Raw genomic sequence first — 20000 nt, 5'->3', positions numbered from 1 at the left:
CCTTCACACCGTCTCAAATCTGGATATCTGTGTGTGTGTGTGTGTGTGTGTGTGTGTGTGTGTGTGTGTGTGTGTGTGTGTGTGTGTGTGTGTGTGTGTGTGTGTGTGTGTGTGTGTGTGTGTGTGTGTGTGTGTTTGTGTGTGTGTGCGTGTGTGTGTGTGTATGTGCGCGCGTGTGTCTGTGTGTATGTTAAATGTCACCATACAACACCGTATTGGTGCATATGTGCATTCATTAATGCATGTACATGCCATGATTGAATTCATAGTGTTGTTACATTGCAAATATATGTCTACATTCCTTCACAAGATTGAGCTGCTTAAAATGGCTATATTCACTGGTTTCAATATATTTTAAATCAGGAACAGGAATAGATTCTCAACATAATGATAGGGAAATAAAACCTTCATTGCACTTAAAACATTGACGACTTTTGTTTACTACCCATCCTTGGCAAGGGAAATTTATACTTTCGATTGCTCATAAAGTTTGTTTGGATAGAGTTGAAGTCAAAAGTCGTGGTCAAAAGTCCTCCAAAAAAAGTATCCCTCCAATCATAGACGAATGCTCCAACCTTAGAGGTATTGCATTGTTCGTACTACTCTATTATTACTACTCCATTGTATTGTGTGTGTGTGTGTGTGTGTGTGTGTGTGTGTGTGTGTGTGTGTGTGTGTGTGTGTGTGTGTGTTTGTGTGTGTCTATGTGTGTTTGTTTACGTGTGTGTCCGTGTGTGTGTGTTTGTATGTGTGTGTGTGTGTGTGTGTGTGTGTGTGTGTGTGTGTGTGTGTGTGTGTGTGTGTGTGTGTGTGTGTGTGTGTGTGTGTGTGTGTGTGTGCGTGCGTGTGTGTGCCCCAGGTTTTTGTCCCGCCAACTGTAAAAAGTGCACAGAGGGCCTAGTTGTGGGTGGATAAATGTAAGTCACATGGTCACTTTTCTTTTTCCCACACAAACACACCCACACTCTCCATGCGGCCGCCCGCTTTCTGCTCCATCTCCCAGTCGGCCAGCCAACCTCCTCCACACGCTGCACGGATGAGCGCTACAACACCGCAGAAATAGTCGAAGATCGATGTTAACAACTGTTTGAATGTTCGAGGATTATCCGGGATAGGAGATTCAATATCCTTGGTATCGTTTGTTTTACTACTGAAGGCTTTCTTTGCAGGTAATTTCTTCTTTTTCTTGGGCTCTTTGCAATCTGTTTTCAATCGGTGTTTAGTTAGCAAGTTGTCTGTTTCTTTTGCGGACCAAGGTATTCTCGCACAAAGTCGAGTTTAATGTTAAACCTTTTTTTGGGGGTGTGAAAGTTTGTTGCTGGTTGTAATTTCTCCAAATATCTACACACTACTTTTCGCTTATGACAGATTTCCATCGCAGTTTGAAATACCTTATTTCCGATTGTTGTATTGCTTTCTTCCATTTGCGTGTACTTCTCCCTAACGCTACAAGCCATCCCCACCCCTCCAGCCGAGCAGATGTGTGAACTCTTTTAAAGTATCTAATTTGCATGCGAGGCCCACTGCTGTGGTCTTTGTATTTGCTTGGTTGTTTGCTTGAGTTGTAGGTAAACCGTTTTTCACTCCATCCCCCAACTCATCTACCCCTAAGCTCAAGAGCCGTTTTGCATTACCTCAATTTGATGGCGGTTGTGTATTGGCGTGTGTGTGTGTGTGTGTGTGTGTGTGTGTGTGTGTGTGTGTGTGTGTGTGTGTGTGTGTGTGTGTGTGTGTGTGTGTGTGTGTGTGTGTGTGTGTGTGTGTGTGTGTGTGTGTGTGTACGTGTGTGTGTGTGTGTGTGTGTGTGTGTGTGTGTGTGTGTTTTGCGTACGTGAAAAAGGAAGCCCCAGCTAAACTCTAGTAGTACAGTCTACAGATTCAGATAAACAATCCATCCATTGCATGTATAACTAAATTATCTCTTTTGGTTGATCTCATTTTATTCTATTGTACTGGATGGTTGGAATAAATTCATTGTTAAGTATAAGATAAGTAACATCACATGTTATTACCTTAACAATACCCTTTTTCGTAGATTACTAGCCATAATGTGCTGAGTTTTGACATACTTTCCCCCTCTCTCTTCTGCAACCCAGAGCCTAACCCTCCAGGACGTCCCGACAGGACAGAGACAGAGAGAGGGTAACACATCCAGAGACATGAGTCTAGTTGACGTGAGACCGGCGGCCGGGTCTCTGACCCTCTCGCTGACCAGCAACCACCCCAAAGATCGCTTTGTGGACCGCATCGACCAGGCGGATCGCTCCAGAACCCTGTCCCCGGACCTCAAGGAGGACTTCACCATGATGGAGCAGAAGAAGAGGGTCACCCACATCCTCCACAGCCCAGTATGTAGACCCTAGATCTATATAGATCAGACCGTTCCTCCACAGCCCAGTATGTAGACCCGGCCTAGATCTATAAAGATCAGACTGATCCTTCACAGCCCAGTATGTAGACCCTAGATCTATATAGATCAGACAGAGCCTCCACAGCCCAGTATGTAGACCCTAGATCTATATAGATCAGACAGAGCCTCCACAGCCCAGTATGTAGACCCTAGATCTATATAGATCAGACCGTTCCTCCACAGCCCAGTATGTAGACCCTAGATCTATATAGATCAGACAGAGCCTCCACAGCCCAGTATGTAGACCCTATCTCTGTATAGACCAGAGAGGTCCTCAGCAGCCCAGTATATACACAACATAGCTCTACAGTATATAGAACAGACAGATCCTCCACAGCCCAGTATGTAGACCCTAACTCTGTATAGATCCGACAGATCCTCTACAGCTCATATACACAACGTAGCTCAGTACAGAACAGACAGATCCTCCCCAGGTGATACATAGACCCTAGCTCTTAATATAACTTATGCTATATATTTTCTTGTGCACTGGCAAATGTAGAATCTGCAATCTACTTCTATATCAAAGTACAGTGCCGTGCCAATGCACATACCCCCACATCCAGTTGGTCCCTAATCCCGCCCTGTGGGTATAAGGTGAATAACAGCGGCAAAGTATTCAGTGTTTTTTTATTCGCTGGGATTCACGCGGCAGGCGATGGAATGTGTCATTGTTTGGAGACAAGGCGCACAGAAATCGCTCAAATATTCTCGGACACACGTTTGAGTTTAAAGTATGTCCTATATACAGCCATCTAACTTTGCTGCCGTTCGTATTCCTAGAAAGAAGGCATGGAGGCAGGATCAACTTAATTTAATCTGCTGTTTTCGATTCAGTGTTGATTCGGGGCAGCCTCGGCGGTCGTCGGTTATGATCTTCTCAGGATCGTTGCTGTTAGTTATCAGAGGTCATGTGTAAAAGACAAAGAACCAGGGACCAGCTACGTAGAATAAGTTAACCAGATCGCTCTCTATTATCAACTCTGATCCACCGCCACCGTGAAGCTGATTAAATAGGAGCAGAGTGCCGAGTAGAGGCGCCGGGAACAGACACAGGGTTTCTGAAGTGGATGGAAATAAGATGAGCCCACGCACACACTTTGCCTGCGATTGCGTAACGGGCCCAACAAGTGGAGCGGCCGGCGTGTCGCCATGGGAACTGTAGCATAAGCCGAACGCTATCGAGCCTGACTGCGCAGAGGGAGAGAGAGAAAACCTTTTTTCGAAGGGGAAGGATTGGTTTCTCAAAGCCACTCTCTGCAGGGGTAAGTTGATAGGCGGTCTTCATATAAACAACAAAGTTCTCTCTCTCTCTCTCTCCTTGAGTCATGTCACACAGAGAGACACATGCCCACGCGCATCAGAGTCAGACTCGCATATAGCCCAGCACAGACAAAGGCACTCGTGCACACAAACAGACACACACACACACGCTTGCGCACACATATACATCAGAGTCTTGAACAAAGACGCATATGCCCTCACACGAAAAACACACACCCACACACACATACACACAATGAGATAGATTTTCTTTTTACTTTTGATAAGGTCTGTGATTGTTCACCCCCGTCTCCTGACAAAGAGAAAGGTGGTAAAAGAGAGAGAAATGGGGAAGAGGTTCTAGGTTAGGCTGTGCAAACACACAAAACAAACAGGGATTGCAGTGATATGTTGTCGTGCCCACCTCCATCTAACCTCCTCTCATGAATTCACAGCGGAAAGAGACACATGAGCTCAATCAACGTGTGTGTGAGATAAATCTGCACCATCCACAACCCATTTTGGTATGCTATGCATTCGAGGCGCGGATATACGTAACATTGCGGCACTAAGCCTATTTTTTCTTAAGTCTGTTACTATTTACTACGATTTTACTGTATTGTTATTCAGCAGGTAGAGGGTTGGACCTAGGTCTGGTAATGGCCTAGAATCTGGGTTAGTTTGGGTTTGAATCTTTGGCCTGGAAGTCGAGCACACCATATCCATGGCATTGTGTCTATATCTACATCCTACTGTTCCTGTCCGAAGAAGAAGGATCACCCATTGTTAAATTGAATCAATTTAATATTTACTTCCCCTAACATTAGTTCCTGTGGGAAAGGCCACCTACTGGTTGCCTGTTTAACCCCGATGGTAACTGATCAGTCCACACACTCTCTCTCTCTCTCTCTCTCTCTCTCTCTCTCTCTCTCTCTCTCTCTCTCTCTCTCTCTCTCTGTGTGTGAAAGGCCTTTGGTGGCAAAGAAAACCCACAATTGACATTGCAAAAGCACACAAAGTAAAGGAAGGTACAACATTAGTTACAAATTAATAAAATTGTGTAAAGTGCAATATACTAAAAATATAAGGACATGCAAACTATTTATAAAGCACCATTCAAACACAAGGCCATTCATAGAGCATTATAAGAAAGGATATGATAGAAAACAAAAATAACAAGATTTTTTTTTTTTGAAATGCAAGAAACATCTTCTATTATTTTTGGAGGACTGATGAGGTACGAGTTATTTCTTGTACCTCACATATTCTGGAAGTGTTCCAGATCTGTTTTGCATGGAAACTAGAAGCTGCTTCACCATGCTGTGATCAGAACCCTGGGAACCGTGAGCAGGCCGGTCCCTGATGACCTGAGAACAGCTCTAATAACACACAAACAGATCAGACATGTACTTTGGTCCTCAGCCATTTAGTGCCTCATACACTTCACTTCTTTATACACTGCTTTATACGATTTGGGACTTAGTGTTTAGTCTTCAATGATGAGATTCAGCACAAGCATTTACCCGTGGCACCAAAAATACTAATTTCAGTTTTATCTTTATTCAGCTTGAGTAAATGATGGCACATCCAGGCATTGATTTGCTCAATGCATGTGATGAGTCAATCCATTGGACCATAGTCACCTGTTGATAAAGAAATGTACATTTGACTATCTTCTGAATCATTTTGGTAGGCTATATTGTTGTTCAAAATTTTGGGAAAGTGGGAGTATGTAAAGAATTTGCATACTCCCACTTGAACAGAAGCAGCCTAGACTAAATCCTTGGTGGACCCCAGATGTTGAAGAAAAAAAAATGAGGGTTATGGTTGGGATAGAGTTGAATGATCCAACTATTTCCTGGGAACAGGGCCATTGCATGACTGGTCTTCCTCCATTTCTGTAAACATCACTGACGGTATATCACACTATATCTGACCTGTATCCATCATACCTATGTCTAAGCTGAATGTCCCTGTCTCTGTAGGTGTTTAAAGAGGAGCTGGAGGGCCTGATCCAGGACCAGACTACCAAGGGAAGCAGCCCAGCAGGCCTGCTGGCATTGCGACACATCGCTGACCTCATCACAGCCAGTACCATGGGGGGCGCCGGCCCCCTCAGCTCCCCCAGCAGTACGTGTGTGTGTGTGTGTGTGTGTGTGTGTCTGTGCCTTAATGTCTACCTGGGGGGTTTGTGTGTGTTTCCGTCCTTTCATATATATGTGTGTGTGTGTATGTGTCCATGTATATAAATGTGTGTGTGACCCATTGGTCTATCTGTGTGTGTCTATGTGTGGGGATCCGTCTTTGTGCGAAACGCGTCTCTCCTCTGGCCTCTGTGCACTGCTGCACTCATCTTTGCTTTGCTTCACTTTATTTCCCGGTCTGAATATGGTTATTGTTCGCTAAGTGAGAGGCTCAGGGCCTTGTGACCAGCGCACCACTCAGCAGCTGAACGGGCCCAAAAGTTGTTGTTGTTGACCACATTCCCCATACAGAATGTTTCAGTTACCTTCCCCCTCGTGCTCGATAGAGGATAGCGCCGTCGTTTCCCCCTCCGTGTTGCTTTAAAAACCTTAAAACGTCTCAAGTGTCAGCGATCTGACTAAATATGTAAACACCGGGCTCTGGAGCAAAGCCACATCCAAACAGTTTTCTCCCAAAGGTTCTTTTTTTAGGAGGCCATTACCAAGAGAATCTTATTTTTTTAGTAAATTGCCCTTATTTAGTAATGCGGCATAAAAGTGCCCAAGGCTAGTTGCAAGAGTGGAGGAGAAATGCCACGTTGAGGTTTTCGCCATTTAGGGTATACATAAGGACCATGTGATGTGTGGGTACATTGGGAGGACTCATTCTCATAATTACCCGTTTGTGTGCTGCCAATAGAATAACTGTTTTGTAACCAGCAAACACACAGATAAGGGAGCATGTGTTAGCTAGATTGGATATGCATTCATGTGTACAACACTTGGCATGTTGCTATGCATACTGTCGAATAGATTGCTACTAGTTTACACTGAACATTGACAAAAGTTAATGTTCAGAAGGTATCAGAGATAGGGTATCCTATAGAAGGGTATTAAAGGCATATGGATGGGGGGCATGGTAGTGTTAGGGTACACGGCTCGAGTCAAACGGTACTGGGTTCGATCTCCCAATGTCCGCAGCCTAACCTGTGGGCATTGTTGAGTAACCCCTAACTGATAACCCCTAACGGCTTCTTAATGACATGTAACTCAAATCACTGGGTTTGGATAGAACTGAAGCGCCTGCTAAATGAATAAATAATAACAATATCGCTATTCATTATTTATCCCTGTTGACTACTTGCATGATTGTGTTGGTGCAGGCATCGGGACGGTGACGCCGGTGAACGACCTCCACGCCACCGAGCCCCAGACCTTCGTGAAGGGAGAGAAGCAGAGCCGCTGTAAGCTGGCCAGCCTCTACCGGCTGATGGACCTGTTCAGCTGGGCCCGCTTCACCAGCTCCTACGCCACCGTGAGTACCCTCCTCTGAGTCAACGGTCCCACTGTTTGAATGGGGGACTCCCCCAGACCAAAGGTTCTGAGTTTGAACCCCTCAGTCTAATCTGTAGGGACCTTTGAGCAAGAAGCTTAAGCCCCTACTTGCCCTCTGATGACATGGATGACAAAAAATAAACAGAAATGGTTCATATGGTTGTACCAAATACAAGTATACAAGTACATCTGGACTATGCCTGCCCTTTCCTTTTGTGGAGTCAGAATATTGCTGTTTCTTTTCTACTGATAGACATGCTTCATCAATAATCAAAAGAAGTTGGAAAGTATAAAACTCCATTAAAAGTGTGGTGATATCTTACCATTTCACTCATGACAAATTACAATATCAGGATATTTAACCGTAGGTACCGTTATAATGGTTGATAATTGAATGATCGGATGATAAAAAGTCGAAAGAGTAAAAGTCTAAAATAAAAGAAAGAGTTTATGCCATCAGAGACTCATTATAAAGCCTGTGTTTGGTTTTGTTTACTCCAAAGATACGAGTCAGCAAAGAGCAGGATCACATTCTGATGGGTCCCCAGGGTCTGTCCTTTGCGGAGGTCTCTGCAGCCAATCTGGTAAGTAGAATGTCCATCAAGGTGTAGCCGGAGGGTGGAAGCGTATCTGTTTGGAAAGTAAAAGGAAATGGCTGAAAGCCCTACCCCAACGTACCTTGCCGGAAATGAACCGACAGGGACCTATGTATTTCAAGTCATGCTCCAAATGTTTCAGATTGCTATTACCATGGAGTCGGAAGTAGGTTAGGTTCCGTTCACCCCCTGGCTGTTCCGGAACATGACCCCCCTTCCCCCCCCCCCCCCTCCTCTAACCTGATTCCCTGCCTCTCTTCTCCCTCAGGTGAAGGTGAACATCGTCGGCGAAGTGGTCGAGCGCGGTTCCACCGATCTGGGCGTGGACATGTTTGGCTTCGCGCCTCACGCCGCCATTTACGCCATGCGCCCTGATGTCAAGTGCATCGTGCACATACACACCCCCGCCACCGCCGCTGTAAGTCTGTGTGTGTGTAGATGTGTGTGTGTGTGTGTGTGTGTGTGTGTGTGTGTGTGTGTGTGTGTGTGTGTGTGTGTGTGTGTGTGTGTGTGTCTGTGTGTCTGTGTCTGTGTCTGTGTGCGTGTGCGTGTGCGTGTGCGTGTGCGTGTGCGTGTGCGTATGTCTGTGTCTGTGTCTGTGTCTGTGTCTGTGTGGGTCTGTCTGTGTGTGTGTGTGTGTGTGTGTGTGTGTGTCTGTGTGTGTGTGTGTGTGTGTGTGTGTGTGTGTGTGTTGGATCTGTAACAGAGACGTAAACAGGATTCAGTGCAGCGCTCCCCGGACCCTGCGCTCCCCCCTGTACACCCCTCATTATGTTCCCTTCCTTTGTCATTAGAGTGATCCACGCCTTTGAGGTTGGGCTGTAAAGGTTTTATAGCGCGCAGCAGATGATACATAGAGCATCGTTTTAAGTTCAATCCTGTGAGCAGCGGCGTGACGGTGCTTCAGTTGGAGTCGTGACCTTTTTTTATGATGCCTGTTATTTGTGTCTGTCCGTTTATGACGGTGCTGTACTGTTGTTATTGAAAAGGTTTAAAGGAAACCCAAACCCTTAAAACAACTTATTACAGTTTACACGTTACATAATAGTGCTATGAATAGATCCTAGTCCAAATCTCATCTTAAATGCACAAAGTTAAAACATTTAGAATGAGATGAATGAATGAATATGGACCCAAAATGCCCCCAGTTTAATGAATGTAATTGCATGCGTTTCCTCCTACTGGCAGACCGACATCCTGGCTACTGCCCCAAGTGCAGGAGATAGCGAAATAAGAACAGCACTATATCCAAACAGGATGTTGAATTGTCATTGAATGTTTTGCACCTCCTCCACCATGCCCAAGAGTCGTCAGTAAAGAGTCGGTCCTTTCTCGGCGTCCCGCAGGTGTCCTCCATGAAGTGCGGCCTCCTGCCCATCTCCCAGGAGGCTTTGCTGCTGGGCGACGTCAGCTACTTCGGTTACCACGGCGACCTGGACGGCAGGGACGAGAAGATGGCGTTCCAGAAGGCTCTGGGTCCAAACGCCAAGGTAGCACCCCGCATTACAGCCAGATGCTTCCCCACACCTTTTTATATACTTGTTTTGGATGTGTTATAATCGTTATGTAATAACTAAAATAATTATTTTGCAATGCTTTATTTCTTAGTATGTAATTTTTGCTATTACACACCTCTAAGGATATAACAATCGTACTTTTGCCATCATTTGCTTATTTTAGTAAACGCTGTTATCCGAGACCACATACAGTCAATATTGGTTAGGACTACAGGTTAGGACCCAACCCCTTTTGTCTGGGATACAGAACACCCTAGCATGACACTGTCCTGGCCCCGACATAAATGCAGACTTGAACAGACATTTATAATGGCAGATAGTGCATATTGTATGAAATAATTGACTGTAATGTATGTAACCAAGTGTTCCTTCTACAGGTTGTAGTGCTGCAGAACCATGGCCTGGTGGCTCTGGGAGAAACCATAGAGGAGGCCTTCCACTATGTTTACCACTCCCAGCAGGCCTGCGAGATTCAGGTACAACAAAACCCTTTGTTTACATTACTCTGTGACACAGAACTGTGTCACGGTTTTTTCCAAGATGGATGACTGCATGGTTTGGTTTGAGTCTGCATTGCTTCTTGACAATTATGGTGTACAATTTAATATGATTCCTTATCCCGGTTTACACATCATTGGCTAATTAGCAAAGAAAAAGAAAGGTTGATGAATAGAGTACAGTACACACATAAATGTATTGCAAAAAGGGTGTCTATATCTGACTGTGTTCAATCGGTTATGCATATGGAAATATTTTTCTAACTTTGTCGTGATCATCCTCGTTGATTTTATTTATGACCAGGTGTCTTGGTCTATTTCAAAAATTGTCAAATAGACTAAACCAAACAATTGTGGTCATCAGAGTGTACCGGTTGTGTTTGTTTGCCTCACTGCGTAGACGCTACTGTGTACTGTGATTCTATGTGGAATGGCCGCATGATAAGGTGACATATGTTCGATTCTACTCTTTAACATATTCATAATGCAAAATCCATTCTTGGCACTAAACTTGGAGAAAGCACTTTAAGGACACGATGCACTGCAGCACGGCTATTTTTAGTCTTTGAAGGCATCACCTGTGCTGAAAGTGAAGTGCACAATATGCTAAGTCTGTGTGTGAGCAGAGCTTGGTTAAATATGTGATCTAGAGTCTGCTTTCCATAGCCTGGTGGAGCCAATGCTGTTCAGACCCTTCCTTTGTTAGCTGTGCGTGCCGCAAGGGCTTCGCTGTTTGGACTGCATCTCTTTCTGAGCTGCTTTCATATTTGCTCCTACGCCTCAACAATGAGACAGCTGCACTCACACCTCATACAGCGATGTAAGGTAGAATGTAAGGCCAGATGGACATTATTGAAAATGAAACCCCTTGAATCACCCTGTATAGTATCCCGCTTATTACATAGCTACCCACTAAAGAAATCAATCCTGTGCACATAATATAACAACAAAATAGTATTAAAAAATGATTAAATTGCTTCTGCTAAAATACAAATGTTCAGTTTGATTCTACAGTTGAAGAGCTGCAGCCATAGCAACGGCCTGTTATTCCAACAAGCAGCGCGCTTCTTTTCAGAAATAACTGACTGGTATATATATATATATATATATATAGATATATATAATATATCTATATATATACTGTATATATATTTATAAACGTACACATACACACGCTTACACACCCAACGTATAGATAGCATGTGACAGTTCTATATAACGGCCCATTTTGCCCATTTTTTACAACGTCTTGTTAAACTTCAAATGCAGAAACACGTGATGCACTTTTATGGGGGAATGATGGTGTAGTGTTTAAGGTGTGGTCCAGCTGCAGGGCACTGGGTTGGTTACCCCCACATCTGCAGCCTAACCTCTGGGGCTCCTAGAGCAGGGGGCCCGAACCACCTTATCTGCTCCTTAAAGGAGCATTTCACCGTTGGAGGCATGAATATGTATTGAAATTGGGTCCTATAAGTAGTCGAATAATAAAATAAAATTCTAATTTGGTGCCGTCTTGACCGAGAAAAGGAAGAAAGTGACTTTTTGGCGCTTGTGGATTGAAGACAACAACTCCCACCATGCACCACGATGCACAGCTTCGCTGGCCATTCCTGCTGATCTAGATCTCCGCCTATCGGACACCTCGCTGTTCCATCTACCAAGACTGCTTGAAAATCATTTCACACAACATTTCTAGTGAAGAGTATTAGTTTGTGAACTCAGTGAATTAGTCCTCGTTTGTATTTCTTTCGAAATGGAGAAATTTTGCATGGTGCCATCTTCTTTGTCAGATCCTGTACCTCCTGCCATTGTACTTCCGTTTTATCAACAGCCTCTGTTAGCTTAGCTTCAGATGCTGTGGATGTTAGTTTCTGCTGGTGAAGTCCCACCCACTGGCACTGCTCTAATAGGTCTGTAGCGTCAGTGGGTCCCACCCCCTATAGGGGGTGGGACTAGTGTTTGTAGTCTTACGAGAATCCTCCTCTCTTACACTTCCTATTTACTTCTACGCAAAAATCGTCATATTGCGTCAGCTTAAACAGGAAGTGTTGGAGATCGATATGGATCTCTCCAGTCTCTCCAGAAAATAAGGTAATGATGCATGACCATTCAAAAATATGAGGGTTTCTAACGATACAAAGCTTCATGGAAATGGGTGAAGTTTCCCTTTAATGTCCTTTCAATGAATTCACCGTGAGACACTTTTAATAAAAGCATTTGCCAAATCACTAAATAATCATGTCGACATTGCATTGATTCACAGATTGACCATTTGGGCTTAGCACCTCAGAACCCAGATCTGACAATCGGTAGCTGAACCCATATCGGACCCCCGCAAGGGGATCCCAGATCCGATGTTATTATCTTCGGTGCTCTGTCTGCAGGGCTGCTGATATTCAGTAAAACAGCGCGCCAACCAGTGGGATGTTCCTTTACCTGAACAAAAACGAAAGAGCTGTGCGGCGTTTTCATTGGATCCCATCCCCATCTCGTCTCCCTCCAGGTCGGAGCGCTGAGGTGCTCTGGGGGAGTGGCCAACCTGGTGGTGCTGGACCGTGATAGGCTGAAGCCGCGGACGCAGGGGATTGCGGCGGGAGGCGTCACCATTGACAACGAGCTCAAGTGGAAGGTGGGCGAGGCCGAGTTCGAGTCCCTCATGAGGATGCTAGACAACCTGGTGAGTGACCTCTGACCTCTCCACACCCACTGCATTACCCATGATGTTTCCTCCTCCTCCTCCTCCTCCCTCCCCCTCCTCAACTTCCTTGGGATGTTTCTGATTACACAACGCGACACAACAGTGGATCCGAAGGAGAACGACGTGCATGCATACTTTCGTTTTTTTTCTTTTGAATAGCCTGTCAGTCCTATTATTGGCAGATGCTGTTTGGGTATAATAGCTGGAAGCTATGTGTGAAATTAATTGGCGTCATTTTCTTAACTCTCCCTTAAACCAAACAACATGAAAGAAACCCCATTTCTGACCTAGTTCTGGAATAGTTTCAGTACTTTCAGTACCACTTTTATCTTTACCGTCGCTCAGCTACGACCGCTATTGGTTACATCCATCCATCAAACCTCTAGACTGTCTTTATCGGCCAATGACAAGTGCCGGACGATGAAGTACATGTTCAATCCTCTTAACCAGTGCCTACGTGTGTGTGTGTCTGCATGTGTGTCCGTGTATGTGCATATGTGGTGCGTGTGTGTGTGTTTATACTACATTATATGTTTAAAGAGAGTGGGTTGTGGTAGCTATTTGTGGTCTGTTGGGTGGTGCTGGTGCTGGTGCTGGTGGTGGTGGTGGTGGTGGTGGGGGCTGCAGCTGTGATCAGAACACATATCCCCCCCTCCCCCTACACACACACACACACACCCCTTCCTTCCTCCTCACTTCCAGATGGCATGGAGCACTGTATGGAATGAACACACACACACAGACACCGACACACAGACACCGACACACACCAGTCGGTGGGCTGGTCTTGGTTTGCCGTCTGGTATGTTTTGAACAGTTTTCTCTGAAAAACTGACCGCGGCGTCGCCCACTAGCCCCGCCATCCTAACCCTTCTTCATGCTCCATCAACACAGTGCGTACTGGTTTGATATATTTATGTTATAAAGAGAGTTTTTAACCATGCCTTAAAGCCCTCTAGTGCAGTTCTTCCCAGCATTTGACTTTAGGTGATGACACTAAGTTGTCATCAAGACCCATTGCGGCCCACCTCCTATGCAAACGGTATAGAGCGGAGAATGACACCGGCAGGGGCTGAGCAAAGACCGCCAGCACCCCCTTAATGCGCAATTATTACTGCAAGAGGCTGGTGGGAAACAGTGGGAAGAACAAGTCTACGCTGCTTCTACGACGTTAGTTTGTTTATAAAGAAAACACTAATTAACAAGAAACATTTTAAAAAAAACAAGAGAAACTTGATAATGGAAAACATGATTGAATACCCAAATCGACACTATATTGTTAATACTAAGCCATCATAATATATTTACTAACCAAAATTAACAATGTTAATTTTGTCAATCGGCCATGTTGTTTTTCCTTTTATTATTAACTTGTCTATTTCAAGAACATAATCCCACGCAGCAGCGTACGACAAACATTCTGCTCTAGTGCACAGAGAGAGAGAGAGAGAGAGAGAGAGAGAGAGAGAGAGAGAGAGAGAGAGAGAGAGGAGAGATCATCTGAGGATGTGGCTCTCGCTGGGACGTTAGAGTGACTGGAATGTTCTAACGTTATACCAGCAAAAAAAGCTTTATTTAGCCTTTAGCTATATTTCAACTTTTCAAACAAAAGGATGCTTAACAACAGCAAACAGGGATACATTTACCATCAACATACAGTGGTCGAAGATATATTGTGCTAAAACAAGGGGAACATATACAATATTAGAATATGCTACACTTGAACCTCCTAAGATGGCGCAATTTGATTGGTTCGCTATATCGGGATATTGGGCAATGCCATGATTGAGATCTCAAACTCGGGATAGCGTGACGGTCATCTCGTCACGCTAATAAAAACAAATGAATCGCTAATAAAAACAAATAAATGCCGGTAATAAGTGTTATCTTGTTTAATTTTGGAGTGTTCAGGTGTAGTATATTCACTTCACCCTCAGCGAATAATTGTTAAATATAACCCTATTAAAGAATACTTTAATACTGCAATTCAGACAATATAACAACGATTATGCACCTTTTCTTATGAAAATGCCAAACTAAGCTACTGACCAGCCTACTCATTGACTCCAGTTGTTTGGTTCTTTAGAAACTAAATTGCACTGACCTTTTTGTGGCCACTCCAGTCTTGATCTCATGACTAGATTGTTCTCTGCTATGCAGAAGCCGGGATGGTAGAAAAGTGTTTCCTTTTGCCTCTACGTGTACACTAAAACAAAGAGTCTCTCTCTCTGAACCTCCAGGGGTATCGCACAGGCTACTCCCACCGCAACCCCATCGTGCGGGAAAAGCCGCCGTCCAAGAACGACGTGGAGATCCCGGCCACGGTGTCCGCCCTTTCCCTGGACGCGCTCTGCGGCGGCGTTGCCGATGGCGACCCCGGCCAGATGCTGGCCAGCCCGATGAAGCTCCTGGCCCAGAAGCAGCAGAAGGAGAGGACCCGCTGGCTCACCTCGCCCCACAGCTACCTGAAGGTCCATGTCCCGGAGCGCTCTGCCAGCGGGGAGTGCAGCCCCCGCACCAAGACCACCGTGAGTACCGCTTGGCACCGTCTTTCATCCATATATATTTATATACCTGTATATAGAGAGAGAGAGTCATTGAGCAGTAGATGGTTTTATCCGACACACCCATCAAAGCATACAATCAGAACTGGAGATGGAATTACTACAAACACAGGAAAAAGCGCATCTGGGAAGAGTAGCCAAGTCCGAAAACAAGGTTAATCATTTGTCAGCAGTCTTAACAAATTGTTATATATGTTGCTTTGGCGGAAGGTTTCTGCCAAATGAGTAAATATTGTATAATAAAATAGTTTGTCTGTACGGTTCCCAGGCCAAGTAAAGAAACAAATAACTGTAGGTTGCTTTTGATGACTGTGTCTACTAGATTATGAAATATTAGTAAATAATACCATGAGAATTAATACAAACTGGTCTTTGAAGCCTTCTGGTATTTTGAGTTTATGCAAAAATGAATAACGACAGGCAAAGCATACTGACAGTTTGGTGTGTGTGTGTGTGTGTGTGTGGTGATAGTGCATTCAATGTTTACTCTAGACCCTCCCAACCAGCCATTCTGAATAAACCCAGACTCCTTTATATTCCTTGATATAACACTGCCCCCTTGTGAACATTTGGTAAATTACTGTTAGAAGATATTGAATCCATTGATAAGAATCAATCCAACTGTCAAAAATGTAATTTCAACATTGTGTTTAACCCCCCTAAAAAAGTATCTGTCGCTCACAATCTCTGGTATGTTTCCTATTTCAGTGGATGCAGTCTTCTGAGCCGGGCACTAACAGGGGCACCCCCATAAAGATTGAGGATCTCAACCAGTTTGTTCCTCTCAACACCAACCCCACAGATGTTCTGGACAAGAGGAACAGGGTCAGTTGGACAATACATAACTTTTACTTACACTTAACATATCACATATTCCAAAAAATTGACGTACAGTTTTAATAGTTCCAAAATGGACATACGGTTGACCCTTACCTGGAGTAAGGGTGTTAGACTCTGCTGACGGGTTTGGAGTTCAAAATCCAATGTATTTAGTGTAAACAAAAGTATTGATGTTAAAATGGTGTAACACCCTAATGTAATCCTGCCTTTCTCCTTAAGACTTCCTAAGTGTGGGTTTGAGGAGCTGTGGTTTTCCCTGGGCCTTTAGAGGGCTTAGGGTTCGGTCTTATACTCTCGTGCTCTTGCGAAGCCTGTTGAGACTGTAACTCTGATTAAGGGCCACACAAATAAAATTGACTTGACTTGACAGTAATGTAACCATGGCTACCAGCATGCAGTCAACTGTGCTGTCTGTGATTGGCCCTGCCCTCTGGCCAGCTCTTTAGGTGTCTCACGGTTGCCCTCTCAAACGGCAGCAACATTGCATCCTCCATTATGTAAAAGACTCACCGCTAAACTCATTCCTCAAGCAAATTAATATTGATTTGATACAAACACCAGCCCCTCGGGCCCCTGCTCTGGGTTTCACACATAATCAATCACAGAGTCCCCGGCCATTACTGAAAGACCTTATCAGCTGACGGAGCGAATGTAGCCACCACTTGCTCCTCCACGAGGCCCAATGCTGGAAGACATCGAGAAAGTTATGTTTGTGTAGAGTGGGAGGGCGATGGGAACTGGTGGTGCAGGGGTTTGAACTCTCAAACCCAAGGGTTCCGTGTTCGAACCCCAATGTCCACATTTGTAGGCATCCTTGTTTAAGACGGAAACTAACCCGACCCGCTCCTCAACGGCATGTAACAAATATAATGTTACTGTCCTTTTGGTCAAAGGTTCTGCTCTGTGACAACATAAGTGTGTGTGTATGTTTTTGTAGATACGGGACCAGAACAGATGCGATCAGATGACGCCGGGACCAAAGTCTCAATTACTTGCTGGCATCGTAGTGGACACCATAAAAGGACCTGTGAGTGTCTGATATATTTTAAATATTGAGCATACTTATAAAGCAGTATAGCCCGTTTAAATGTCCCCGGGTCCAATCACACATTCATGGATGAATGGAAGAATGTCGTTCTGACGAAAACTTCTTGGTTTATTGTTTTTGGTTCCTTCAAACAACCACAGAGGTTGACTTAAGTTAGCTTGGCAGCAGCTCCCCATTAGGGACTGCCGGCCCGTCCTCCATGTTTGTTTTGATAACGCCTCTCTCTGTCCGGTCCAGGCCTTCATCGTGGAGGACGAGGAGCTGACTCGCTCCCTGCCCCCCAACCCCTTCAGCGGTCTGACGGAGAGAGAGCTGATGGAGTACAAGAACACTGTGGAGCGGAGGCAGCAGGGCCACGAAGGTACACCTCCTGCCTCCAGCACCTACCTCCTTCATAGTACAACTACTACTACCACTATCAGCCACCATCTACATATAACCACCTACATAGTACCACAGCCTACACTACTACAATAAAAACCACCAACACCACTTCTACCACCATCACCAGCCAATACGGCATACCACTAGTCCCTTTGTACCCCCACCGCCTCCACCCACTGCAATACTGCACAGCCTAGTATTACCACTAGCTCCGGTACCGCCTACACCCTCCAGTATTAGCCGTTATTAAGCCAGACTGAATTATTTCTTTGGTCTTTGGGATTTGACACTTTTGTCCCTATTTAGACTTCTTACTTAATAACACTCTGATACACTTATGGTAGAGCGTTGGAAATCATTTCTGCTCTCGATATGATCGTCATAATATAGATGCAACCAAACAATCATCCTCAAACGTAGGTGATTTGCAGACAACTTGTCATATATATTACCATTTTATACATATTCGCACTGCACTGACTTGCTAGAGCAACACGTTCTGCGATGAATGACCACTAAGGGTGATGAAGCGACCTCTAAGAGTATGACTGACCTCTAAGCGTGATGACAACTGACTGACTCCTCGCCTCAGATACGGACGACCTCACGGACGCCGATGAGATGACCACGTTTGATGGCTCCACCATCTCGCTCTCCCTCTCCCCTCTGATGACGCCCGCCAAGAACGGTACAACAAGTGTGATGACAAAATAGTCTGGCTTTTGATAGTGTTGTCACTATTAACCTGTTACCATATGCGTATGAGGGCAAATGCACTGATTGGTGACCAGGAGAATGAACTCCCTTCATACTCCTTTTTTTAAAAGGCCACCAAAATATGTTGATTCATAAAGATTAAATCTCTGTCTCGATAATTCCTGCCACAGATCACACGGTCAAACTCCAGGAGAGTTTATTTGTAAAGCCCCTAATCATATTTATAGCCTCAAAGGGCTTCTTATCCCCACATTATACAACACCACTCAACCCTTAACACTAAGGGCTAATAAATAATACACAGAAGAAGGATCCCTTAGCAGGGCAATAGGCACCCAATGGGCAGACATGTAATCCTGGCCAAAATTGTAAATTTGCAAATTGTAGATTTAACTGTTGGTCTTTGTCCGTCTCCCTAGATGCTGTAACAAACGGGCGGAACCACTTGGGGGATGACGAGGAGGAGGAGCTTAGCCTCAAGGTGTCCAAGCTGAGCGTGAGCACGGCGGACACAGTCGAGATCACCATGACAACCGCAGAGAAGATAGGGGACGACCAAAGCGAGAACAAGAAGAAGAAGAAGAAGTTCCGCACTCCCTCGTTCCTGAGGAAGAGCAAGAAGAAGGAGAAAGTCGAGAAAGTCGATGTATAAGCTAATGGATAAGATAGGCGGGCTGGATGAATCTTGTATTGGATCTCAATACTTAGTCGCAATACATTCCTTTGCTTTTATGAAAGCGGACCAAGAAAATTAAGCTAACTGAAATGTACATTGTCAAACAGTGTTCTGTACGATATTGTGGTTTTACTTTCTCACTTTGGCTTGACTTACTGAGTGGAAAGTGGATGGTCGTGGTTATCTGAACACCTACATGTTGAATCCAGTACTATATTTTGTGGTTTCCCAATGGAACTGGCTTCTTTAGACACTAAATAGACGTCAATGTTATCATCAATGCAGTATCATATGGCCTTTTGGATATTATATACAAAGTTAAGGTCTTTTGGCTTATGTTTAATGTTTGTATGACGACTACAGATTATCTACATGTAAGGGGTAGCTGTTAAGTCGATACAGTGTGATGGGGGGTAGTTATTTAAACTTTAAAGTGAAGATCATTTATAACCTGTGTCTGGGCCTATTTTTTTTTATACTGCAGTGTAATGGTAAATGCTTGTTTTATATCCTATCATATGTTTTAAATAGATTACTTGTTTGATTGGTTCATATCGTATACCTATAACAATTCAAACGCACCACTAATAATACAGAAAAGCTATGCGTGTTTTCATATATGTGTGAATTGTTTTTTTACTTGACTGCTGCTTGTATGTAATATGACAGAAAAGTAAAGTGTGAGCAAAATGTATTGAATAGCAATGAGAAGGGGTAGTAGAGTAGATAAGATGAAGAAGATGACATGAATGTGAACGTTTGACTGTCAAAGGGAGGCGCCATGTCTGGATTGTTCCAAACGTTTTGAAATCAGAATGCAAGTTGATGGCAATATTCTGTGGGAAGGACATTTTTTCAAAAACATCCCAAGCTCAAAAAATGTGAATGACCTGCTTTGGCCCAAAGGGTTGAAACTGATTTGCTGTGAATAGTAAACCAAATAGCGCAACGGTCACAATGTTGGAAATTTGCTATGACATTAAAAATGTAAACCTGTGCATTTCGACATGTCTTGTGTAATGTCGCCTTTCATTGTATATTCTACATTTGAATTCATAACAAGTCTAAACCGTACCTGATATTGCTAAAGGTAATTGTTTATGCCAGTGGTTGTTTAATGCTTGCGTTTTGTTAACTACAATAAACACCTCCGGTTTTTCTTGACCTAATAGGTTTCCTTCATATTACTAAATGTGACTGTATTGCCTTGATTGAGATTCAAATAGATGAATATATATTCAATTCAGATAGTTGGCCCTATTTTGTCATTTA

General features: G+C 44.1%; 1 protein-coding gene across 1 annotated transcript in view; it reads left to right on the top strand.

Moving 5' to 3' along the window:
- Positions 1-936: 936 nt before the first annotated feature.
- Positions 937-20000, top strand: part of add3b (adducin 3 (gamma) b) — a 19096-nt gene continuing 32 nt past the window's right edge. The window contains exons 1-15 of the mRNA XM_030379277.1: positions 937-1169; positions 2097-2348; positions 5659-5803; positions 7020-7171; positions 7695-7775; positions 8056-8205; positions 9134-9277; positions 9682-9780; positions 12305-12478; positions 14740-15027; positions 15772-15888; positions 16841-16930; positions 17189-17312; positions 17928-18023; positions 18472-20000. The exon at positions 18472-20000 is cut by the window's right edge and continues 32 nt beyond it. Of these exons, the coding sequence (XP_030235137.1) occupies positions 2160-2348; positions 5659-5803; positions 7020-7171; positions 7695-7775; positions 8056-8205; positions 9134-9277; positions 9682-9780; positions 12305-12478; positions 14740-15027; positions 15772-15888; positions 16841-16930; positions 17189-17312; positions 17928-18023; positions 18472-18704 (2082 nt within the window). The 5' untranslated portion in view covers positions 937-1169; positions 2097-2159 and the 3' untranslated portion in view covers positions 18705-20000. The remainder of the gene's footprint in view (positions 1170-2096; positions 2349-5658; positions 5804-7019; positions 7172-7694; positions 7776-8055; positions 8206-9133; positions 9278-9681; positions 9781-12304; positions 12479-14739; positions 15028-15771; positions 15889-16840; positions 16931-17188; positions 17313-17927; positions 18024-18471) is intronic.

This window comes from Gadus morhua, chromosome 15, assembly GCF_902167405.1.
Source record: "Gadus morhua chromosome 15, gadMor3.0, whole genome shotgun sequence".
NCBI lineage: Eukaryota > Metazoa > Chordata > Actinopteri > Gadiformes > Gadidae > Gadus > Gadus morhua.
This window is presented reverse-complemented; position numbering and strand designations above follow the sequence as displayed.